Source organism: Fundulus heteroclitus, unplaced genomic scaffold (genome assembly GCF_011125445.2).
Source record: "Fundulus heteroclitus isolate FHET01 unplaced genomic scaffold, MU-UCD_Fhet_4.1 scaffold_318, whole genome shotgun sequence".
In the NCBI taxonomy this organism is placed as follows: Eukaryota; Metazoa; Chordata; class Actinopteri; order Cyprinodontiformes; family Fundulidae; genus Fundulus; species Fundulus heteroclitus.
Genome location: NW_023396728.1, coordinates 84,387 through 106,547, shown reverse-complemented (window position 1 = coordinate 106,547; position 22,161 = coordinate 84,387). Strand labels below are relative to the sequence as shown.

The 22,161-nt window shown below is 42.7% G+C and overlaps 1 protein-coding gene across 3 annotated transcripts in view; it reads right to left on the bottom strand.

Annotated features, from left to right (window-relative positions):
- The window catches only part of lnx1 (ligand of numb-protein X 1), a 47,355-nt gene that overhangs the window by 13,551 nt on the left and 11,643 nt on the right, over window positions 1–22,161 (bottom strand). For 2 of the 3 annotated variants that reach the window (XM_012851474.3, XM_012851475.3), the window contains exon 3: window positions 782–1,029. In XM_012851474.3, coding sequence (XP_012706928.2) covers window positions 782–1,029 — 248 coding nt within the window. Of the gene's footprint in view, window positions 1–781; window positions 1,030–14,417; window positions 14,604–22,161 lie in introns of those variants that run through there. The other variant, XM_012851477.3, reaches the window with a different exon arrangement.

Here is a 22,161-nt window from a genome sequence, read left to right as displayed (position 1 = left end):
TGGGGAGGGGGGGATGGAAAGAGAGCAGCCAGGCTAATTGGTTAATAGGATTTCTATCAGAGAGCATTAGGTAGAACAATTGTATTTAGGAGCGAATAAGTGCCTGGGTATATCTCAGCTGTAAGTACATGTTTGAATGAAATACAGTACCTGGCAGAAATATTCATATCTCCTCGAACCTTTTAATATTTTTTCATCTGACAAACACAAACTTTAATGTATTTAAGTGGGATTCTATGTGATAGATCAACACCAAGCAGCACAGGATTCATATGTCATTCAAGTTTTAAGTACTGTCACTACGCATCAGCCTGAACGTGGTAGTGGTCCCATAATGCTATGGGGATGCTTCTGTTCAGCAGGGGGAGGGATGCTGCTCAAAGTTGATCTGAAGATGGATGGAGCTAAATACAAGGCAGAACTAGAAGAAAAACTATCAGAGGCTGCCGGACATTGAGCTGGGATTGAGGTTAAAGCGTATTTACGTATTAAAATGGCCCAGTCAAAGTCCAGAACTGAATCCAAATGGCTTATCCGTGGTGTGACTAAGAAAACCATGTATTCCTTTCCACTTCAAAAGTGTTGGTCTATCACATTTAATCACAATAAAAAAAACAGAACATTTAAGGCGTAACAGAGCAAAATGGAAGTTATGGACAAAAAAACTTTAGCAATGCGCTCTGCCTGTGGCAGATCCATCAGTCCTCTGTTAGATGAGGCGATGCAGGCTAGCGCGTGAACACACACATCCGTTCTCACACACATCCGTTCTCACACTCACTCTTCTTGCTGCTGCTGCGAGCCGCCAGGCTGGTCATGCTGCCTGACTGACTGTTGTCCTCCATGCTGGGGTCGAAGGCCGGGTTGACCAGACCGGGTTCGTCTGAGAGCAGAGCCACGGCGGCGGAGGTGGGTCCGTCGTTGGGCAGCGTGGCGACGGTGAGTTCTGACGTGCTGTCTGTGCACTCCCCCTCCTGCGAGCGCCGCTTCCTGTCTGCCGAGAGTCCATAGTGGGAGGCCCCTTTACACCTGCAAACAGGAAAAGAAGGAGGGTCTCAACCTTAGACTACAAAGAGCCAGTAAAAGTCTTATGAAATGTAGTGCGATACAAATGTATTCACGCCCTTTAAAAACGGCACCTTTGTCACATTTCATCGGTTTTATTGGGATTGGGATGTGATATGCCAACACTCAGCTGGGCATAATTGTCAAGTAAAAAGTAAATGAAACAGTTGTCAACATCGTTTTCACAAATAAAGATCTAAAGGACAAGTCTTACATATGTATGGAAGCCCTTTAGTTAATGCTTTGCAGAACGAGTCCTTAGGGGTATACCTCTACCAGCTTAGTACATCAGTAGATGGACATTTCTGTCAGTTCTTCTTGGCTACAATGCTCAAGCTCAGTCAGATTTGACGGAGAGCACCTGTGAAAATGAATTTTCAAGTCTTGCCAAAGATTTACCATTGATTGTCGGTCTGGACTTTGACTAGACCATTCTAGCACATGGATTTGTTTAGATTACGCCATTTCTCTGTAGCTCTAGCTGTACGTTTAGGGCCATCGCCCTAAACATTGGGAGCTGGAGTCAGAGAAGGATGCAAGTACCCGGTTCGATCCCCAGTGCCTGCACTCTGGGTCCCTGAGCAAGACCCTTAACCCCAGATTGCTCCCCGGGCGCCGCACATGGCAGCCCACTGCTCCCCAAGGGTTAAAAGCAGAAAACAAATTTCGTTGTAATGTATGTTTCAATGTATGTTTCAATGACAATAAAGATGATATTACTATATATTTCTGCTCAACAAAAGCCTCCCCACACCATGATGCAGCCACCACCATACTTGACCATTTTCTGCAGATTCTTGTTTCCTAGCAAACCTCTGAAGCCTTCAGCGAGAAGATTTATTTATACTGAGATTAATAGCAGAAGTGGACTCTGTTGACAGTTTATTTATTTATTTATTTATTATCAATTTTATCTCTATTTCATTTTCAGATTTTTATCAGTTAAAATTCTTGAAAACATCATCTGCCTTCTAATAATGATTCACGATGTGTTTGTCTGACAGGCGAAATCCAATTAAAACATGTTGAATTTTGTGTTTTTTTTTTTTTTTAAAGAAATGTGACCAAGCCCTTGGTGTGTGAATACTTTTGCAGGGCGCTGAATGTAGCTGGGGCAGTGAGATCGGTGAAGCATTGTAACAAACTCATAATGAACCTCATGTGGAGGTAGTCAGAGGGAACCCAAACTGATTTCTCTTAACATTTCTCGGAAAAGGTCAGATCCGAACACTGATGCGAGCAGATTTCAGCTTTTCCTTCAGGCTCCGGCTCCTGCTGTCACGCAGCCCCACACAAACACCGCTTATCTGACTTTGACGCTCCAACAGCAGCGCTCCGAGATAACGCTCAACCTGTACACTGAGTCAGAGAATAATACTCTGGTGGTATACTTTTTTTTTTTTTTCCTCTTTGCTACTTTCAGTTTGAATCCAAGTCACATATCTCCCGAAACCACCATGAAAATAGCTTCCCCGTTAAAATCCGCACGCTCGTACGGCGTCCTGTTCACAGTGTTCACACGTAGGATAAGTCTCCTCCGCGGCGCTGAGCATGAGTGTCGCTGACAGTTAAGTGAATCCAAATGCAACAAGAAAACAGCCGCCCGGTGAGAAGGGAGGGTGGGGAGCCGACGCTGCGTCTGAATATGGAACAGAAATTGTTTGATTGTTGTTACTCTGAAAAAACAAATCTGATTCTTGAGCTCCAGATGTCTTCTGTCTGTCAACAACAGCGCACCGTCACACCCACTCTCCTACACACGCACAAACGCTCGCTCATCCATTAAAGGCCCTCCACAGTAACAATAGGAAACTGGGAATGTTTGTGTACGACTCCCAACATTTCCCTGCGGATCGGGGTGTTGGGTTTATTTTTGTTTTTTTTGTTTTTTTGGAGAGATTTCTTCCATCTGTAAGCCATAAAGGCTTCATCAGTGGCAGGAATAACTCTGCCTTGTCTCTCCGGCTGTCTCTGCGGAGCCATCAGCACAAACATTAACTCGGTTTTAATGAGCTGGATCAGACCCAGGCTCTGCTTCACCGGTAGCTCAGAAAAAGAAGAGAGCACAGGTGGTGCGGCATTTTTCTCCTGTGTTCTGTGTTTTTTTTTTTTTTTTTTTTGGCTTTTCAGCCAAAAGATGAAAGGTTAAGTAAAAGGGAGGCAAAATGACAGAGATTCCTTCGGAGTCACAAAACGAAGAAAAATGCAAGCTTTTGAGCCATTTGAGCCAAGTTAGAGCCATCAACCCTCCCGAGGGCTCCACATCACCAGAAGCAGCATTTTGTCTCAATTACAGAGCTGTCTGGGCGGGTCATGCTCCCCGTCCATATCTCACCGGCGAGATCATTTCATCCAAAACAGGGTTCTACGTCTCACTTGTAGCCACTAGTCAGCCTTCCAGTCAGATATAACATTACACAAAGCTGAGGTGCCTATTGATCGCCTTCGCTCACGCTGCATGATGTGCACCTGTGAGTGGACAGAGCCACTTTGAGGCTCGGCCGTTCTTTAAGTAAATTGATAACTACCAACAGCAACATACCACTTCACCAAGTGATGTGGTGGAAAGAAATCAATATTTGAATTGACGGGCAAGTGGAGGGCAGAAGCTTTAGTAAAGTCACTCCATGTCAAGAGGCTTAAAATTGAACGTTTGATTGAAACTAGGGTGTACCATAGCAACGCCCGACATGTGCTAGCCCTGGCAACGGTGTGTGAGGACAGTCAGTTAGTCAAGGCTCCTACTCAACCATGAAAAGTGTACAGAAGAGATACGCACTGTATGTAAAAAAAAAGAAAGAAAAGAAATTGAGAAAAAAAATTGTGATCAATGTGGAAAGAAAATGGTTGGGCTTTGCTTTGCAGCTATGCAAATATATTAACCTGTTATCACAAGGATTAAAACATTAGCATCTGAAGATATTGAAATAATTAAACAGTTATCCATACAACACCAGCCTGGTGTCTCTTTGCCTTCACATAATGAGTAAATAAAACAAGCCTGAGATAATGTTGTCTTCACATAATAAGATAATAACGGCATCAGTTTAATAAAATGCCTTTTGGATCTTGTTATGAATCGAAGGTGTTACTGAAACAGTTATCGCCTCAAAAAAAAAAAAAAATAGAGATTTTTTTTATCTTTTTTTTTTTTTTTGTAGACTGACAATTCCAATTTAGACCAATTCAGATTTGAAAACATAAAAAATGTGGTGCAGGTTCTTTGATCCAGTGGTTTGGAATCCAGACATAAGTTGCAGCATGTTCTTTATACCAAGCAAAAAAACATATAAATCTACATGTACAGATCTACCAGTGCATTTACAAACAAAATGTTACCCATTCCCTATGACATATTAACTTCTTCATCTTATGTTTTAGGTTTTGTGGACCTGAAATAAGGACAGAGACAGACAGATGTAAAAACAAACACTCTGCTCCACTGTGACAATGAGAAGAACGTCCAAAATTGGCCTCTGGGCCATTGTTTTTAATAGTCCCCGAATTCTAAAATTGAAAATTACCTTTTTTTTTCCCTCACCAAAAACTGCTTTCATATGAATGGCATCAGCCAACGTAGCAGAAAATCATGACTTCTCAAAATATCTTTGCTACTGTCAGCAAGCCTTACATGTCCAACAGATATGAAGCTTGGACATCTGCAGAGACATCAAAATACACATTGGTCCTTTCTTTTCTTTTCTTCCGTTCCAAAAGCCAACACGCCTTTATACGTAATGCTGGACCTTTTACTGCAAAGACAGAGCTGCTCTAATTTGCCATTTTTTTCAGGGGCCGATAACAGAGATTAGAAGGGGCTCATTAGCACTGCTGTAGCCTTGACTCAGTTATCACATCATCTCTCTGAATCCGAGGATCTGTGGCGAGATAAAGAGCCGAGACGCGTGCTCATCCTTCCAGAGCCCCCTCCTCCCTCTTCCTCCTCCTCGTCCCTGTACGATAACAATTACCCGTAATGCTTTCAGTGATGTGGTGGTCGTCCCAGCGTTTTCCCCGACTGGGACACAAACGGTCCTGCTCTTCTGATGTGCTATAAACACCAGCTCACAACTCATCAAAGCCCGTGAGATTCTCCAATCCTCTTTAGGGGTGAGTGGATTATCCTTTCGAACCCAAATACACTCTCCGCTCCCTTACTGCAGCGGGCAACCACGTTAGGCCGCCCCTGCTGCTCTTATGCAAAATTGCCCCCCCACTAGGACTGATGATGGCAGGTCAGGCGCAGGAGATTTTTGTTTCGTCTCGACTCAAAAGCAGTGCTTGCTCATACTTTGGTTGTTCTTACGGAGGAACAGGTGCTGCGCGACATCGTGAACGTGCTACCCGTCTCCCTTTTATTCCCGCTGACTCCTTTTTGCAGCAGCGGCAGCCACCTGTTCCTGATCCAGCAGAGCGTTTTTTTGGGTTCTTCAAAATACCCGCAGCAACACCTGATGTGTAAAAAAAAAAAACAAAAAAAAAAACACGAGAGAAAAGCAAAGCATCTCCGCCTGAAGGTGGCCTGCAGGTTTTTTTCTCACCACACAAAGTGAGAAATACAGTCAGCGTGCATGTACAGTATGTGTGTGTGCGTGTGCGTGTGTGAAAGGCTTTTTGAGACATGTGTTGAGTGTATTCTTAGAACACTAATGAATGCGGGGACGCACAGACACAGTTGGAGATTTATCCACTCATTAGTCAGTTTAGAGCTCAAGGGATGGCTGTTGTTTGCAGCTCAGATTGTCTTAACCAACCGCCCCGAGCCAGAAAACAAAACAGAATCTGTCTTTAACTTTTCTTACTATTAAAAAGTAAATAACAGCCCAGGCCTGCTCTCAGTCCCGTTCCCATTGCTAACATTATACAGCACAGAAAAGTCAAGGCAGAAAAAAAAACCAAGCCTTTGAATCTATTCATTCAGCTTGAGCCTTGGCCTTGCAGCACTACTGGTCTATCTGATTCAAATGGAGAATACCATCTTTCTGTCCCAGCCTTGCGCTAAGACCCAAGGGAAAATGGTTTTGAAAGCTGTGCTCAGAAAAGAACTGGGCTCTGGAGAGGAGCGTGTTGGCGTGACGCAGGTGAGCCGCGCCTCACCCCGCAGGAAGCTTTTCCTGAAACATGGAGCCGCCTTTGCTGTTCTTCTGCATTTCCATTGTACTGAAACGTGACCAGGGTAGATATTTACCAAGAAAAAAAAAATCATCCTATCTGTTTCAAAGTGTCTCCAGCTCATTCATATTTGTGTTAATTTTAACTGCGTTAGGAGATTCAAGTCCCAGATGTCTGCTTGTAACCATCGGTGGCAGAAAAGGGAGACTCCTGCTTTGACTCCTTTAGTCAAAGTAATATCTGTTGTTTCATGCTGTTTATGTTCAGAGGCACAAATAGAAACAACCACACCTCCCACATTCATTAACACGTAGATTTATGAAATGAGACGACTTGTGTGTTTGTGTTTGTGTGTAGGATGCTCCTTTCTCTCAGGCTTCATTTATCAACTACCTATGAATGTACTGAACTTCCTCTGAATTTGAAGTGACTGTTGTTCAGTTTCATTGTGTGAACTAGGGCTGCACAATTAATCACATTTGCAATATAATCGCAATTTAAAAATAATGCAATTTCAAATCGCAGAGGTCTGCAATTTTTGGCTATGTAACAATTAGTGAATCAGACATGTCCTTCAGGTGCCGGTAATGTGCTTAAAGTGGGTTTGCTTCCACATGGAAGCAAACCCACATCTAATTTTATTATTTGTTTTAGAGTTTATATAATCATACTTTTTACCAGAAACTTTCAGGAATCTCACCATAGCATTAAGTACCGGTCAATCAGTTTAACACATAGACTTGCTTGTTGGTTGCACTTTATGTTCAACAAGGATTGATGTTCAACTCAATTAAAAGCTGTTCTCTTGAATAATATTCTGATTAATAAAAAAATTAAAAGTTCTTGTTTTAAATAGTCATTTTTTACAAACATCTTTATCTAGAGGCCATTTTTGTTGCTTGTGGTTAATGCAGAGAAAAGTCTAAATCAAATCGCAGCTGTGGTTGAAATATATCGTAGTCAGAACGCATTCATTTCTGCTCCGAGTTGAGACGCAGTGGCTCTTTTAGCACCTGATCTGCACAGCGATGAAACTGATTGATTTGTTGTTTGTATATGTTTAAAAAGACACGATAAATTAAACTGAAAAACAATAATCGCATTAAATCGCAATCGTGAAATGATCCCAAGTTCGAGTTATACCTCTCGATGGAGTTTGCATTGACCCTGTTGCAATCTGTTAAGAACTTACCTTGAGTATATAACTCTCTTGGTGTCTTTATTTAATATATATCCATAGTAGGAGGCTGAAGAGACCAGCTTGTGAAAGAGAAGACTAAACCATAGCTGATTTCTACAATCGTGAACATCTCCGATCTCAAATTAGTCATTGTGGTTAATATAAATGCTAATTTATAAGCCTTTAAAACCTTGCCAGACTTTAAAACCAGCCATATTTATAAAGTAGTAGACGGCTACTGTCTCCTACTTTCATTTTCTATGTAAAAAAGTGCTTTCTTTGCAAATAAATGCACCAGGCAGAGATAACAGTGGTTAAATAATCATAAAAAAAAACGTTTACACATTATTTTAGCTTTCTGAAATTAGATTTTTTTTTTAAATGGTGGAAGTCTGCTTTGATCTCAGACAAGCTTTCCCCCTTCCCCTCCGGAAACAATTAACACCAAACATGAGAACATGCTAAGAAAGTCATCTACTGCAGGTCAGATATTAAACTACTTATGTTAATGGAACCTCACTTCTAAAATCTTAATCTATTCCTTTAAGTTTGATTAAAAGTAAAACAGACAGAACGACTGAGGATAGAGCGACATTAAGACCCAGTAATCCAGTTAATGATGAACCAGGGGAGTGTTAATCAGATGATGCGCCTGTGTGTTGACTGGATCCGCCTGCTGTGAGGGGTAATCCCATCTGCTGCGTGAGTCGGGGGTCAAGACACAGGACGGTGGGCAGTCACTGATGTGGAAAAGGAAAAAAATGGCCTGCCAAGCGCACTTTGGAAGCCAGGATCTTTAGGGTGTAACTCCTCACCGCCTTACCGCCTTTGAAGGCAATCGCATGCCTTCAAAGGCAGTAAAGTGCTAAGCTGCAGATAAACCTTTGTGTTTAAATTTTCCATTGTGCCCCGGTGCCGCGACGAGTAGCCGGACAGGTTTGGCATGCTTCACGCAGCGGATTGTTTACGGTCGCAGAAGATAAGAAGCCTCGTTCTGGCGTGATATAAGTCCAGTCTGCCAGTTGCAAGCAGCCCCGAACTCTGAGTCATCTTTTTTCCAGCCAATCAATATGGGTGATCATTGGTTGAGCCCTGACCCCCATGATAAAGCTGGAAGGGTATTTATGCAAGCCGTTTACTGTGCGAGTGTCTGGTTTCCACCAAGTAGGCAATCCCTGCCCGCTTTTGTCAAGAGCAGAGCCAGCACAAGCACTTATTTATTCTTTTGCTGCCTGGCTGAGCAGGATCCCAAGCTTACTGAGGCACCTACGTCCATCTGAACGGTGGCTGCGATCGTATCACGGCAATTGTTCTTGTCATCTCGCCGGGTGCCGGTTGCTCTGATTGTAATCTTCAATACGTCGTAGAAACGCATGATCACAGAGAATCCCAGCAAGGCCGCTGTCCCACATTGCTTTCGGCACCTTCTAGCCTCCGTTGTTCTCTCTGTGCCATCCTAGCCCTCGGCAATGTCCCGGTTTCTCTTCTTCCCCCGTTGTCATCGTGCCTGCACCACAGCCCAACCCTAGGCAGTCTGCGGGGCGCTGCTCACGTGAGAGATTAACTGCGCGACGCTCTCCCCTCAGCTGTCAGCTACAGTCTGCTGCCTGCCAGGCCCGCTCGTACAGGAGCCTTCCTACAGATTAGCCCGCTGCAGACGCCAGGTTGTGGGAGCGGTTTCGTCCTGCTGGTTCCGAGCCTCAAAGCCCATAAACGGCAGCCGGGCTTTGAGTCAGCGGAAGGCAAAGGTTAACCGAGACGCAAGTCCGCACATCCTCGGTGACAGGTCTGAGAAAGTAGGCCGCTTGACGTAAATGATTCAGCGCCGATTTGAGCATGTGCTGCATTGCGGAAAACAAACATGTATCTAAGTTTAGTCATATGCATTTCCTGCGACGGAGCAAACTTGGTGCCATCTGTAAGCCTCCTACCCGCTCACCTTGCTGCTGTGCCGTTTTCTGCTTGGACGGTGACACAACGGAGAGGAAGGCTCTGCTGAAGTAAACACTCTGACCCGCTGTTCGCATCTCCTCACGAATAAAGGAATACACATTTGGACTATTCCACGTAACTGAGTACTGTGCTCACACATGGACTGTTTACCCTTTAGTTACATTATGTCAGATGTGCATTCTGGCCGGCTGTGTGATTCTCCTTGATATATTGATATTGCAAATACAAGCGTTTGTGTATCCTAATAGACCGACAGAGAAAAGGTCAACCTCGGTCAGACTGAATGCAGATTGCCCATCAAAAGCCATTATTAAGTTTCGCCACAGATTGCAATTTGGATTTTTCCAGACTTTGACTGGGCCAGTCTAACCCTTTGATCTATTCTAAATCTTTCTGTTTTTTTATCTCTGGTGTTAGACCATTTCAGATCTTAGACATGCATCTTTTTAAGAAACCCCATCACATCCTACCAGTGAACCTGCCGCGGCATCTGACTTTTAGAGCATGCAGATGGAGTTGGAGAACGAACAGGAAATGGCCTCACACCTTGCAGCCTTCACATGAGCAATATACAAAACACATGTGGGGGATTTCCATGGCTTTGCGAAATGGTCGTTATGCAAGCTACCCATTTGTTGCTTTAAATACAGCACAGTTGATTTCATGCCATCCTTGACATGTTTTCTTTCCCCCATAATTGCACCATATTGGAAACAAGATGGCGTTGCGGGGGCCTGCACACGCCCGAGGCTCAGCCACTCTTTTCGTTTGTCTTTGTGTTTTTGTCCGTGTTATCACCACGATGTCTTGATTTGTGTCTGTGTGTTACAGTTATGTGTGAACTCTGAGCTGGTGTCTCACCGACGTTTCATCATGGCTGCATAATGACCATAAAGACTCTGGATTCTTGATTCTTCTTGACTCTATTTAGCACCATCTATCTTCCCATCAACTGAATTGCTTCTCCTCATCCCTGACAAAGAAAGGCATCCCCACAGCATGATTCTGCCACCACCGTGTCCACTCTTAGTTTCCCAGCACCCAACTTGCGCTACGTCAGAAAGGTTCAGTTTTACAAATGATGTATCCTCCTATTACGTTATAATTATTAATACTTTGGGTTTGCTCACCGCTAAAAATCCAAAAGACATATTGAATTTTGTGGTTTTAAAGTAACAAAATATAAGAAGGTTTTCAGGGTGTGAATACTTTGCTAGGATCTTTAACACGGTATGACTTATGCTCGCATTTTCTGTGTTTGCTAAGTGTCTACTTGCTAGTTGCATCTTTTCTAGGTTCCCTCCCTCTTTGCTCGTAGACCTGCTTGCTTGGTGTGCTCATGCATAAATAAGTACTCCCTTGATACATCCACTGACTTAGCTTCATGCAAGCAAAGAAATAATTACTCAGATTTGTCTTTTTTTTTTTCCAAAGGAGTAGGTGAGCGTGATAATTCATTTCAGCCCCTCTCCCTCTAGCTTTCAAGTATTTTTGGCCTGCGAGTTGCAATAAAACAAAGTGAGGTCCTGACTACAGAGCAGGGATTAATATTTAGCCCAGACAAAAAAAATCTAATTAGCCAAGCCTGCCCCCTCACCTGAGGCAGACACGGGGCCGGAGTGGGGCCCCGGCATGGTGCCCAGCCTTTGATTCTGGTTCAGCCTGATATAAACAAACGATCTGCATTGTTCAGATTCAATGAGTGCGCGGCTGACGGGGTGGCTAATCCTGTTAGAAAGCACCCATGCCGAAGACGTCCGGAGCACCGGGACTGCGCTCGAGCTCGCAGTGATCAAACACCTCGCAGATGAGGGCTGAAAGGACGGAAGCTAAGCTAATCATGGCGTTTAAAGCATCTCAGCCCCGGCTCAGGAATGGACTTAGATTAATCATGAGAGCTCTACAGCATTGCTTCGTTAGTATCAAAGGAGCCAAAGAGAGCTGTAGGCAGGGAATGAGTCCAGAGGTGCTTATGAGTTGGGTCCATAAAGCAGAGGCTCTCCTGTTTGCGCCTGTGCCGCTTTCTTGTTGAGCGGCGCTGACAGATGGGAAGCTTTTTATTAAAGAGAAACATTTATTCTCCCCCTCATGATGTAAGTTACATCTACACACAGAAAGTATGGTCTATACACAGCAGCCTTCGCACGCATACCGCTGCATGGGGAAGACAGCCCACGGCCTCTCTCATTTTTTCCATGCAACATAAATGAACTGTAGCAATCACTTAACAACAAACAGGGAGGCACTGTAAAAAAAAAAAAAAAAAGAGAGGGAGAAGGAGAAGATGAAGGAGGAAGGCCGCGTCTGCACTGGCGGAGCTGGAAGCTGCTCCTGTCAACGTTGTGGATAAAGACGAATGGTGTGGCACTGCTCTCCATCCAGGCAGAAAAACACCACGTTCGCGTTTGTCTGCTCCCTGTTTCTCTCCCTGTCGTGTCATAATCAGCAAAAAACAGAAACCTCCTCCTGACACCATGCGCAGACTGTCACGCCGTCCGTACCCCTCCCTCTTCATGCGCTTTGTAAACTGCTAACGGGTTCTTGATGGCTCCGTTTGAAGTCATCAGGAAGCGGCGACATACTGGGGATGCTGGGTGCCGTCACCATGGCAGCCGTGTGTATGGCCAGATGGAAGGCCGGCAGAGGAAGTGACCTTCTAACCCTCCTGTCATCTCTAATCAACAATAGGCTACCTTCTACTCTCCGCTGTACAGCTCATCCACTTTATTGTTATTCATCTACCTCTCATCTCAGTCCATCATCCTTTTTTTTTTCTTCCTTTTCTCTTTTATCTAACATCTAATCCGCTCTGACCCATGCCACTGGTCCTTACTGTCCCTAAAGGATACTTCTGCCTGAAGACGGTGTAAAAGGAAGAGACCTGATCGGAATGGCGCTCTATTGTTCTAGTATAGGTGTGGCTGTTTAATGGCATGTTTCAGTCAGACTAAAAGAGAAGAGCAAAAGCAGCTCAGGGATGAGAGCGTCTGGACTTCCCATGGAGCTGCTGAATGCAGTCAACATTAGCTTCCACTCAATGAGAGTCTGGGGGCCAATACACAACTCAAAGCACCGTTCAGAAGGAAGCCAAGAACGAAGACACTTTGATATACAGTGCATCGGTGTAAAAGGACCTCTCAGATGGTATGTTAATTATTCGGGCTGACTATTGAAGAGCAGTTTGCATTCAAGTCAGATTTGCAGTGGATGAATCTGGAGATTTGTTGCTGTTGTTGCGTTTGTATGGTAAAGAAATCCACAATTGCAACTGAATGTAAACAAACTATATAAGACTCTGTAGAAATGGCTAAAAGGAAAAATGAAACATTAGTTTAGTGAACCAGCAAATGTGACTGTGCTACTGTTTTGTTTTGATTGGTCGAGGTGCATAGAGGGTTGTATTATGTACAAAAATGTGACCTGAAAAAGCTGCAAAACTGACTGAGAGGAAAATCAAAAACATTAGGAAGCTGCACCATTGAGTGTGAGTTTGCCTTATGCCATAAGTTACTCTTGTGGCATGAAATGACATGTGACTTGATCTGGTGAAGCTAAGTGTCTGTCCAACAACAAGGGGCAGACATTTTTGTGCCTGGTGACTTTGGATCGAAGTATAATCATAGGTCAGAATAGACTTGCCAATGACTCACTGTAAATCAGAATCAGTACTGAGAGTTCAAATGTTCCACCTTTTCTGACTGGTCCGGAGCTCTTTTGCGAAGACTTGGTCACAGTTTCATCAAGACGTTTCCTTTAAGTGTGACGCCTTGCTTTGTCCATGACTCAGACTCTTATTTTGTAGCAAAAAAGGAAATAGTCCTTGAAATGCCCTGTTGTTAACGTGTATAAACTTGTAATTGGGATGGTTGAAAATCCTTTGGTCCCATAAGCTTGGGGGAAAGGCTTTAGATCTTTCAGCACCTGTGTGTGGCAGCATTTTGTGTGGTAGAAAAGAAACAATGGCAGAGAGACAAGATAGAGACGATACGCCAGCACAGAAAATACAGCTTTGTGCTTTTTATGAGTCAGGACTGCGTTTGATCATCTGTAAACATCTAAAATACTGAGACTGGTCTAACCTGAACTATTCTTGCTGAACATCGATTCTTTACACCAAGGTTTGAGGGGTTATGAAACCTTGTAAAACCAGAAAAAGGGAGAATTTTCAAGGGTAGGCGCCCACTGGATCTCCTCTGAATTGGAGAAGGATTAAAAAAAAAAACAATGTACTCTATGGACCAGTCAAACATGGAATGGATTATTTTACACTGATTACACATGCTTTAAAATACACTTTGATTTAGATAATAAATTATTCTTTGTTTGCCCCATAAAAATGGCTGAAGTCTCGTCTTGTCTTGTGTGATGAATGAATCATTCTACCCCTCATAGTTTATTTCCATAATATTTCCATTTTCAAAAATGCTGCCAAACACACTGTTAAGGAAAAAGACAGTATGGTGAACCAGCAAATGTGACTGTGCTACTATTGTTGTTTTGTTGATAGACTCCTGTGCGTAGACGGTTGTATTATGTACAGAGATGTGAACTGAGAACAGTCGACTATACGTTTTTTAATGCTGAGGTAAAAGTCGTTTTCACAAACACACGCTCTAGTTACAGACACCCAAAATGCTTGACAAGACTCAGCATCTGTGCACTGCGCTTAAAACCCACAATTCTGTGCAAAGGTGTGCTGACATTCTGCTCCAATCAATACAGCGGGCAGGCTCTCGCTCACTCACAGAGAAATAAAGGAAGGGAGAGATGCCCCGCTGCAGGGTTGCTCTGTAACATCCCAACGGTCCTGGACAGAACTACCTGCTGGTTCTGCTGAATCCCGGGGCAGGACCGCAGCTACCGGCAAGCAAAGCACCGGGAAACTACTGAGCGGTCGGCACAGGCGAACTCTCTGACTGTTCGCGTGATGCTCCCAATGTAAACACTGTTGCAGTTTCTGAACATGCCAAGCAGATGAAAGTGGGAGAAACAAGCAACAACACTGAACAGCTGCAAGGTGGATAGATGGATGGATGGATGGATGAAGGGATGGATGGGGGTGATGCCGGGGGGAAAGATGCTAGATCAGGCTGAGTGTGGTACTCACAGTTCAGAATAGAGGATGTGCAGGTTGCCCAAATTGTCTGTGTAGTTGGCCGGGCTGAGCCAGGGCAGAACCAGCAGCAACAGAGCCTTCATGGTCAGCCTTTAACCCCCCCAGCCACCCCTGCTCTTCGCTCCCTGATTTCCCCTGAAGCTGCCTCTTCTCCCGTTCCCCCTTCGTCCCCCTCCCCCTCCAATTCTGCGACCCTGGCCGTGCTGACCCCCCCCTCCCTCTCCCCTCGGCGCCCGCGCCTTCCTCCAACAGAAGCACTCTCAGATGTGATTTAATCCTTCACTTCCTACCTTTTTTTTTTTTACTCCCCTCCCCTACGCTCTTGCCCCCCCACTTCTCTACTCGTGTCTGCGCGAGTTTCTTCGTCTTCCCGTGCCTTAGGCTGGTTGCCTGGTCATCTCAGCTGCAGAGTCAAATGGGCTGGTTGCCAGAGGTTGAAGATGGAGCTCAGAAGAAAAAAAAAAAAAAGCAGCCGAAGCAGGTGCAGAGAAGAAGAAGTCCTGTTGTGGCACAGGAGGAAAAGGAGAAAGTGCAGGAATCAGAGGAAGGGGACCCATGCAAAGGTGGCACATTTGGAATACAATTTGAGATGTGCAGCCCCTTAATCTGCTCTGGGCACTGGCGAGTTGTAAGAGGATTTGTGCTCGTATGCACTGTGAGCCGGTGTGTGTGCGTGTGTGTGTATGTCAGAGAGAACAGCGCAGGCTGACTTATACTGCAGCAGAAACCACTATAGGGGGGGATGGAGCAAACCAAAAATAGAGATGGGGGGTGGGCACTTTGTACTCCTCTGATTGGCCCTGGCCCATTCATATGCACTATGATCCACACATACACCCTCAGATATACACACACACAGGTGGCAGCTCTGCATTCACACCCCCCCCCCCCCCCCCCCCCCCTGCTCCTGGATGTGTCAGTCTTGCAGGGGAGAGAGAATGTGTTGCTTTCCGTTGCCTCACCCCCGGTTCACAGCAATGGACTGCTCCCAGTGCAGCAGATTGGTCTGATTGCTTAAAAGAATCTGCCTACAAGCGTGAAAAAAAAAAAAAGAAGAAGAGGAAGAGCATGACCAAAACACACCGGCAAATCAATATTCTCTGCTGGGATGGGAGCTTGTTTGTCAGAGTGACATGAATGAGAAAGATGAGGACACAAAGGAGGATATATGGAGCATGTCTGTACTGAACCAACTGAATTCAAATCGCTCAGCCTTTGTTTTCATATTTAGTAAGGAGAAATGAAAGGAAGGCTGCAAGCTAGGTCATTTATTATGTCAGAGGTAAAAGCCATTTGTCATCTGTACTTGTTCTGATAGATCGGATAACTAGAAAACAACTGGAGGAGAGATATGTGCTGACAATGTTAAGTATGGATAGCAGATACTTAAAACAAAAAAAAAAGACACATCTGAATTTAAATTGGTAAAATTTGCTTCAGTGCTCTTTGTCTGGTTCATTTTTTCTGTAGTTTGCACGAAAAAACAATAGGGAATCATTCGGTTCAAACTCTTTGAAAAGGAATCCCAAATAACTTTAACTTAATCTCCAGCTTCAGCTGTGATCTTATTTAATTTTTAACCTCTATAGGTGTGCAATAAAATTATTTGTTAAAGTTTTACTAACAATGCCCCTCAATTTGTGATGTTACACATAACTCATATCTTAACGTTTTGGAAAAGACACATGCTTGTTGGATTTTTTAACAAACACAAATTTGAAAAGTGTGACAAGTCAATATAATCAGCTGCTTCTAATTTGATACGTTTAAATAAAATCCAGTGCAACTTCCAGCAGCTGCCTAACATCCAGTATCTTAAGGTGTCAGAGTTTTTTTTTTTTTTATAGAGAACATAAGCGCACTAACAGCAGAAAACACCAGACTGATCTGGAATAAATTTACTAAGAAGTTTTAAACAAGAAGAGGAAGAATAGCATTTCCTCTGAAAAGCACAAGACTGCACAAGAATGAAAAGCAATCTTATGCTTTCTAAAAGCATAAGATTGTCTGTCAGTATCACCCACACTGTCGCAAACATCAGAGTCACCGCCTGGGGATAGGAGGTGGCTGTGTGTCGGCTCGTTGTAGCCATCAGCGCTCTGTAGCAACGGCACGAGGGTAAAAGTCTGAATAACCTGTGATCAGGACGTGCTGGGTCGACAGCTATGTTAGTTTCCCTTTTACTGGTCCTGGACGTGTACAGGTCATGATTGGATGGAAGATCAGTCCTGATAATCCTCTCTGCAGCTCTAATTGTTCGTTGCAGTATGTACCTGTCTAGTTTTGTGGATGAGCTGAACCAGACAGAGATGGATGAGCACAAGACAGACTGGATGACAGCAGTGTAGAAGATGATCAGTAGCTCCTGAAGAAGGTTAATATATATATATATATATATATATATATATATATATATATATATATATATATATATATATAATATTTAAGGCTGTATAACATCATTCTATTTTCTTATGTGGCCCCACTGAAAAAAAAAAAAAAAAAACATTTGTCCACCCTGGTCCTAAATCCAATTAAGAATCTGTAGTATGACTTAAAATTGCTCTGTATATAATCTGAATGCGCATCAGGTACTTTACAAAGAAGAAAAAATTATGTCTCTAGATGTGAAAGTAGATTGAGATGTGCCATGTGGCTGTAACTGCAGCAAAAAGGTGGATCTTGAATGTACTGATATGTGAAAAACCTGTAAACCCTTCCACTTCTCAATCATGGTACTACCACTGAGCTATATTATACACTGGAGTGCTAATCACCGTCTGTTTGAACGAGTCGCTTTGAAGCCACCAGCCGCCATATTGGTACTCCCTATTTCCCCCCAGTAACTAGGGAATATGTGCGCTACAGCATCGAATAACGAGGATTTTCTCATGTTCAGGGGGGGCTTAAGACTTTTAAAATGTCAAATGCCATATACTTTTATGTTATGTTCTAAAACTATCAAGTACTGAGAAAGTCATGTGCTGAAATATTTTGCATTTTATTCATTTAAATATATATGTTTAACATTTATAAATATATAAATAACAATATACAAAAACATATATTTACATATGTGTATACCTATATATACATAAATACATATATACATACTTATATATACATATATATATATTTAATATGAATAACATGTAAAATATTTCAGCACCTAATTTCCTAGTAGTTGATAGTGTTAGTACATCCACTGACTGTAGAATTACCTGTAAAACGTTTTCACTCAGCCAGAAAACTGCTTGTTGTTGCAACCAAATCCTATGGGATTCTGTGAGAGTAGGGAGTAGCAAGATGGCGGCCAGTGACTTCAGTTTTTCGGCAAAATCAGCACTCCAGTGTATTATATAGCTCAGTGGGTACTACATTGTACTGGTCTGCCACCCCCCCCCCCCCCACCATATTTCAAATGCAATGAATTATATGGCTGTAACGAGACACATTCAAAGGGAATGATTACTTTTGCAAGGCACTTGACAAATCTTACTTACTTGACAAATCTTACTTACTTTTCTCAGCGCTTTCTTTTTTTAATCTATTTTATCTCCTTCCCAGTTTTCAGATTTTCATAATGCCATCTGATGCCCTTGAGGAAGTCATTTAACTGGTGTAAATACCCTGTTTGACTAAATATTTCACTGATGGAGGTTGCGTGGTTACAGGCAACGCCGTGTCTGCGAGTTAATGGCTTCATGCAAGCGTACCGAGACATCAGTTGTCCTGTGGTATTTGAGCGCTACGCACAACGACAGGACCACAGGGCTCGCAGGAAATGGAAAAGTAATTGGATTGTGACAGGATGCAGTTTTCTTGAACAGAAGCTAGTATACCCCAGAGGAGTCATTTCATTCACTCGCGCATTGAGTATCTCTCACAAAAAACGCTATTGTGACATACATATGTACTCGTATTCTCTTATTTGATTATTCCTGTCCATTTCCCATTCATAGAAGTCGATTCCTTACACTGACAGAGTGTCACGGTTTGTTTTTTTCCATTCACTGTGTAGAAACTATGGGCAGGAATGCACTGGGGAAAAGTCCTCGTAATCTTCCTCAATTTAAAGTTTTTAAAATAGAGTTGCACTCCATAAGTTCAAAGCTTGACTTATTAGTGTTAAAATATGCACTAAATATTGGAGCACATCTGCCACCGACTCAAACTCTGAGGGTGTTTTCTCACCTGCAGTTCTAAAACAGTCATGGAGTTTGCTAAATTGTAACATTTTCTGGTGGTTTGATTTCTTTTCACTCTGAGATGACACCAAGGAAATCAAAACCAGTCACTACAAACCTTGCTAGAACGTTCAGCCTGTTTATTGCTCAGATGTGTCTGGGGCGGCTGTACAACTTGTAAATCCAGGAAGCCGATGCTGTGTTCTGAGCTAGTCAAAAACACGGAGAATGCAGTCCTCCTTTTAGCACGTTTCTTGGTACTATTTCAGGTTAAGTTTTCTGAGTGGCATATTTAATAGATTTAGAGAGAAAGGATCTTAACGAAATAGATACATGGCCTTTGTTTTTAGTTTGTTTACTCTACAGCATCCCACAATGCAATGCTTGCCTGACTACGGGAAGGCATTTCTATTCAATTCAACAATACTTTATTAACCCTGAAAGGAAATTAAACTAAATTTGGCTGAAGCTTGCAACAGTCACCCTTGGATTGAGGTCAGATCACATTCTCGCCATGACTGAACCGCTCTGGAGTTTGTTTGGAACCGTACCAAAACACCTCCTCCAAACGGTCTCGGTGCGGTTGTTTTGGTATGTACCCATATTGGGATTGCTGTGTTCACATTTACACGCGTGCACTGCACTATTGGGGTAAACGAACCAGAGATAGTTTTAAACGGACTAGTCAAGAGTGAAAACAGCCTAAGATTGTGCAATCATCACTTCATGAATGTATTGGGAGATGAATTGACAGGCTGAGATACAGGTCCTGTTCTGGGACGTTGTTGTGAAAAATAGCCAAGCCTAAAGACCCAAACACACTGAGAGCAAATGGCATCAGAAGAAGAACTCAAGACCACATGAATAAAAAGTAACAGGCGTAGGAACAAAGGTCATAGTAAACTGAGTGGTACCAAACAGACAGAGCAAATTGACTCAGAACAAAGTCAGACCAAATGGACCAGGACCAAACGTGGTTGGAGCAAACAGACTCAGACCAAATGAATTCTGTTCAGATTGACAATGACCAAACTGACCTAGAGCAAATAGACTATGATCAACCGGTCTTAAAACAGATATTACCAGTCCAGAATGGCCTCAGACTAAATACCTTCAGAGAAAGCGGCTTTAGAGGGAAGCATCCAGCTGGTGATGTTCTTAGGTCATTTTGTCTGAAGTCTAAAGTTTTTTCTTGTCCACGGTGTAACATCTGAGGTGTTTTTTGTCTGATGTCTAATGCTGTCTTCCTGAGACCCAAGGATATCCTAAAGTGTTCACCATAAGTGTGCCTGGGCCCAGCTTTTTAAAGTAGGCCAGCAGTTTCTTCCTCTGGTGGAAGCTCGAAGTAGAGCTGCTGCTGCTCATCTCGAACAGGAGTCAGCTCCGCGGCATATTCATTTTCTAGGCACATCCCAGTGGGAAGAGACCCCAGGTCAGACTCACAACTCACTAGAGAGATTACATATCCTTCTGGCCTTTGAGCACCTTGAGATAACTCTGGGTTTTCCTGGGTCTGTCCACAAGCTGCTGTCAGATAAGCGGTAGACAGTAGATAGACCAATGAATGGCGTTTACCAGCCTCTTTACATATTTCTGTAACTCTGCTTGAGAGAACAAAGGCTTATTTGGCAGATTTCTGAGTTTATTTTATATTTCCATTTCGAACATTTGTACTTTTTCCATTGCTTTTTAGAACTCAAGTCAAGACAGCTTTTGTAAACAAGAAAGAAAAAGAAGAAAGCACCCGTGTGCTTCAGGCAGTGCTGCAAAGTCAAATATTTGTACTAAAGCTAAAAAAATAAAAGACTGATGTGAAGAACTTGAATGTGAGGAGCATTCAAACAAACAGAAAACAGGTTCAAACCAACACATGTGGTTACATGTCAGTGTACAAAATATGTTGTGCAAGCCCTGACAGGACAAAGCTAAGGATTAGACAACAGATCACAGTTAAGATTTTGCTCTTCATTGCGGTGGATGCATTCAGAATATCAGTTTCCCTATCTGAAGGCCAATAAAGGTCATGAATGATTGCCTTAGTGTGATATCAGCCCAGACCAGATGGCCGCGTCTCAGTCACCACAAACTCTGACCCACTGCCAGAAATCCACGTAGAAACAGCCAGAAACGATGTACCGCATCATCACTAGCATTGAAATACGGACGGAGAGAAGAGTGAGGTCCTGCAAGCAGGCTGTGAGTCTTATTTCCATGTCTACATTGAATTTATACCCATAATGCATTGCCTGAAATTCAAAAATCTCTGAGGCAAAAAATAAGAATAAGAATCCACATTACTTGTGCCAAACTTTGTGTCATACATAGTTAGATCATGATATAGAAAAAGATTTACACTTACAGCATGGGGAGAAGGAAGACAGTGAAAACAGAATCGTTTTCTACTCAATTATATTCAATAAAAGTTGCAAGGAATTGCTAAAAACTTTGAGGAGGAACAAAATGATATGAATAGATTGACTCAATAGCATACATCCATCCCTCTGTTCAACTATCCATTCTCTACTCTCTTAACTAGGGCTGCACAGTATCCTACAAATGTCTCATTACCATATAATAGCTGAAGGTGATTTTTGTTTGAAGCACCATAATATGTTGCAAGGGTCATCAGGATGTTTTGGTGAAGTTATGAAGAAACTTTATTGCTAAACTAAATATTTGGTTAGGTATATAGAATCCACAGCCAGATTTTTTAGTAGCCAAGAACAAGTCAAATCTGAGCTAAATAATTCTACACTGAACAGGTTTCTATCAGAACAAGTTATTATGTATAAAATCCCTTAATATGTTTGTTAAAACACAAAAATAATATGTTTTAATGATTTTGGATTGATTAAGATTCACATAAACCCCATTTCACCCATAAAACCTGTAACGTTGGAAACAAAAATCCTCCTGAAATCTTTTTTTCTTCGTTAAAAACTGGAAATCTTTCGATAAACTCAAACCTGGGGCCTCCGTAATGTGAGGCAACCGTGCTAAACACTGCCCACTGTGCAGCTCCAAAAGCAACAAACTGCTTCCAATTAAACCTCTAAAATACAACTTTTGAAAGTCTCAACAGCATAAGTAATAATCAACCAACAGCCTTGCTTTTTCACCTCAGGGAATAATTTGTTTGCTAATATGGTCATGAGACCTTTAGCTGTCAAACTACATATTAGAACCTCTTGCTGAAGTCTTAGTGAGGATTGTTATTGCGCCAAAAAGACACTACTGGTATGGAAATCAGATGCAAATTAAAGTCTCCAGCGATTAAATTTGACATTTGCTTGATGCATTATGCAACTTGACTTCTCTGTGCCTGCACACCGTAATAACTTCACGCTAATAACACAGTTTGTCTCCTTAGGTTTGCTTTCCATCATTTAAAACTCTCCCAAACTCGACAGGGTAATTCAAAAAGAATCATAAAGACTACTATTAAAAGAAATGTGCTCAAGGAGAAGTGCTTTTTATTCACTGCCTCGATCACTGAAGCATGATAGATATGTTGAAATGGGTTACTCACAGGAACCTTTTCACATCCT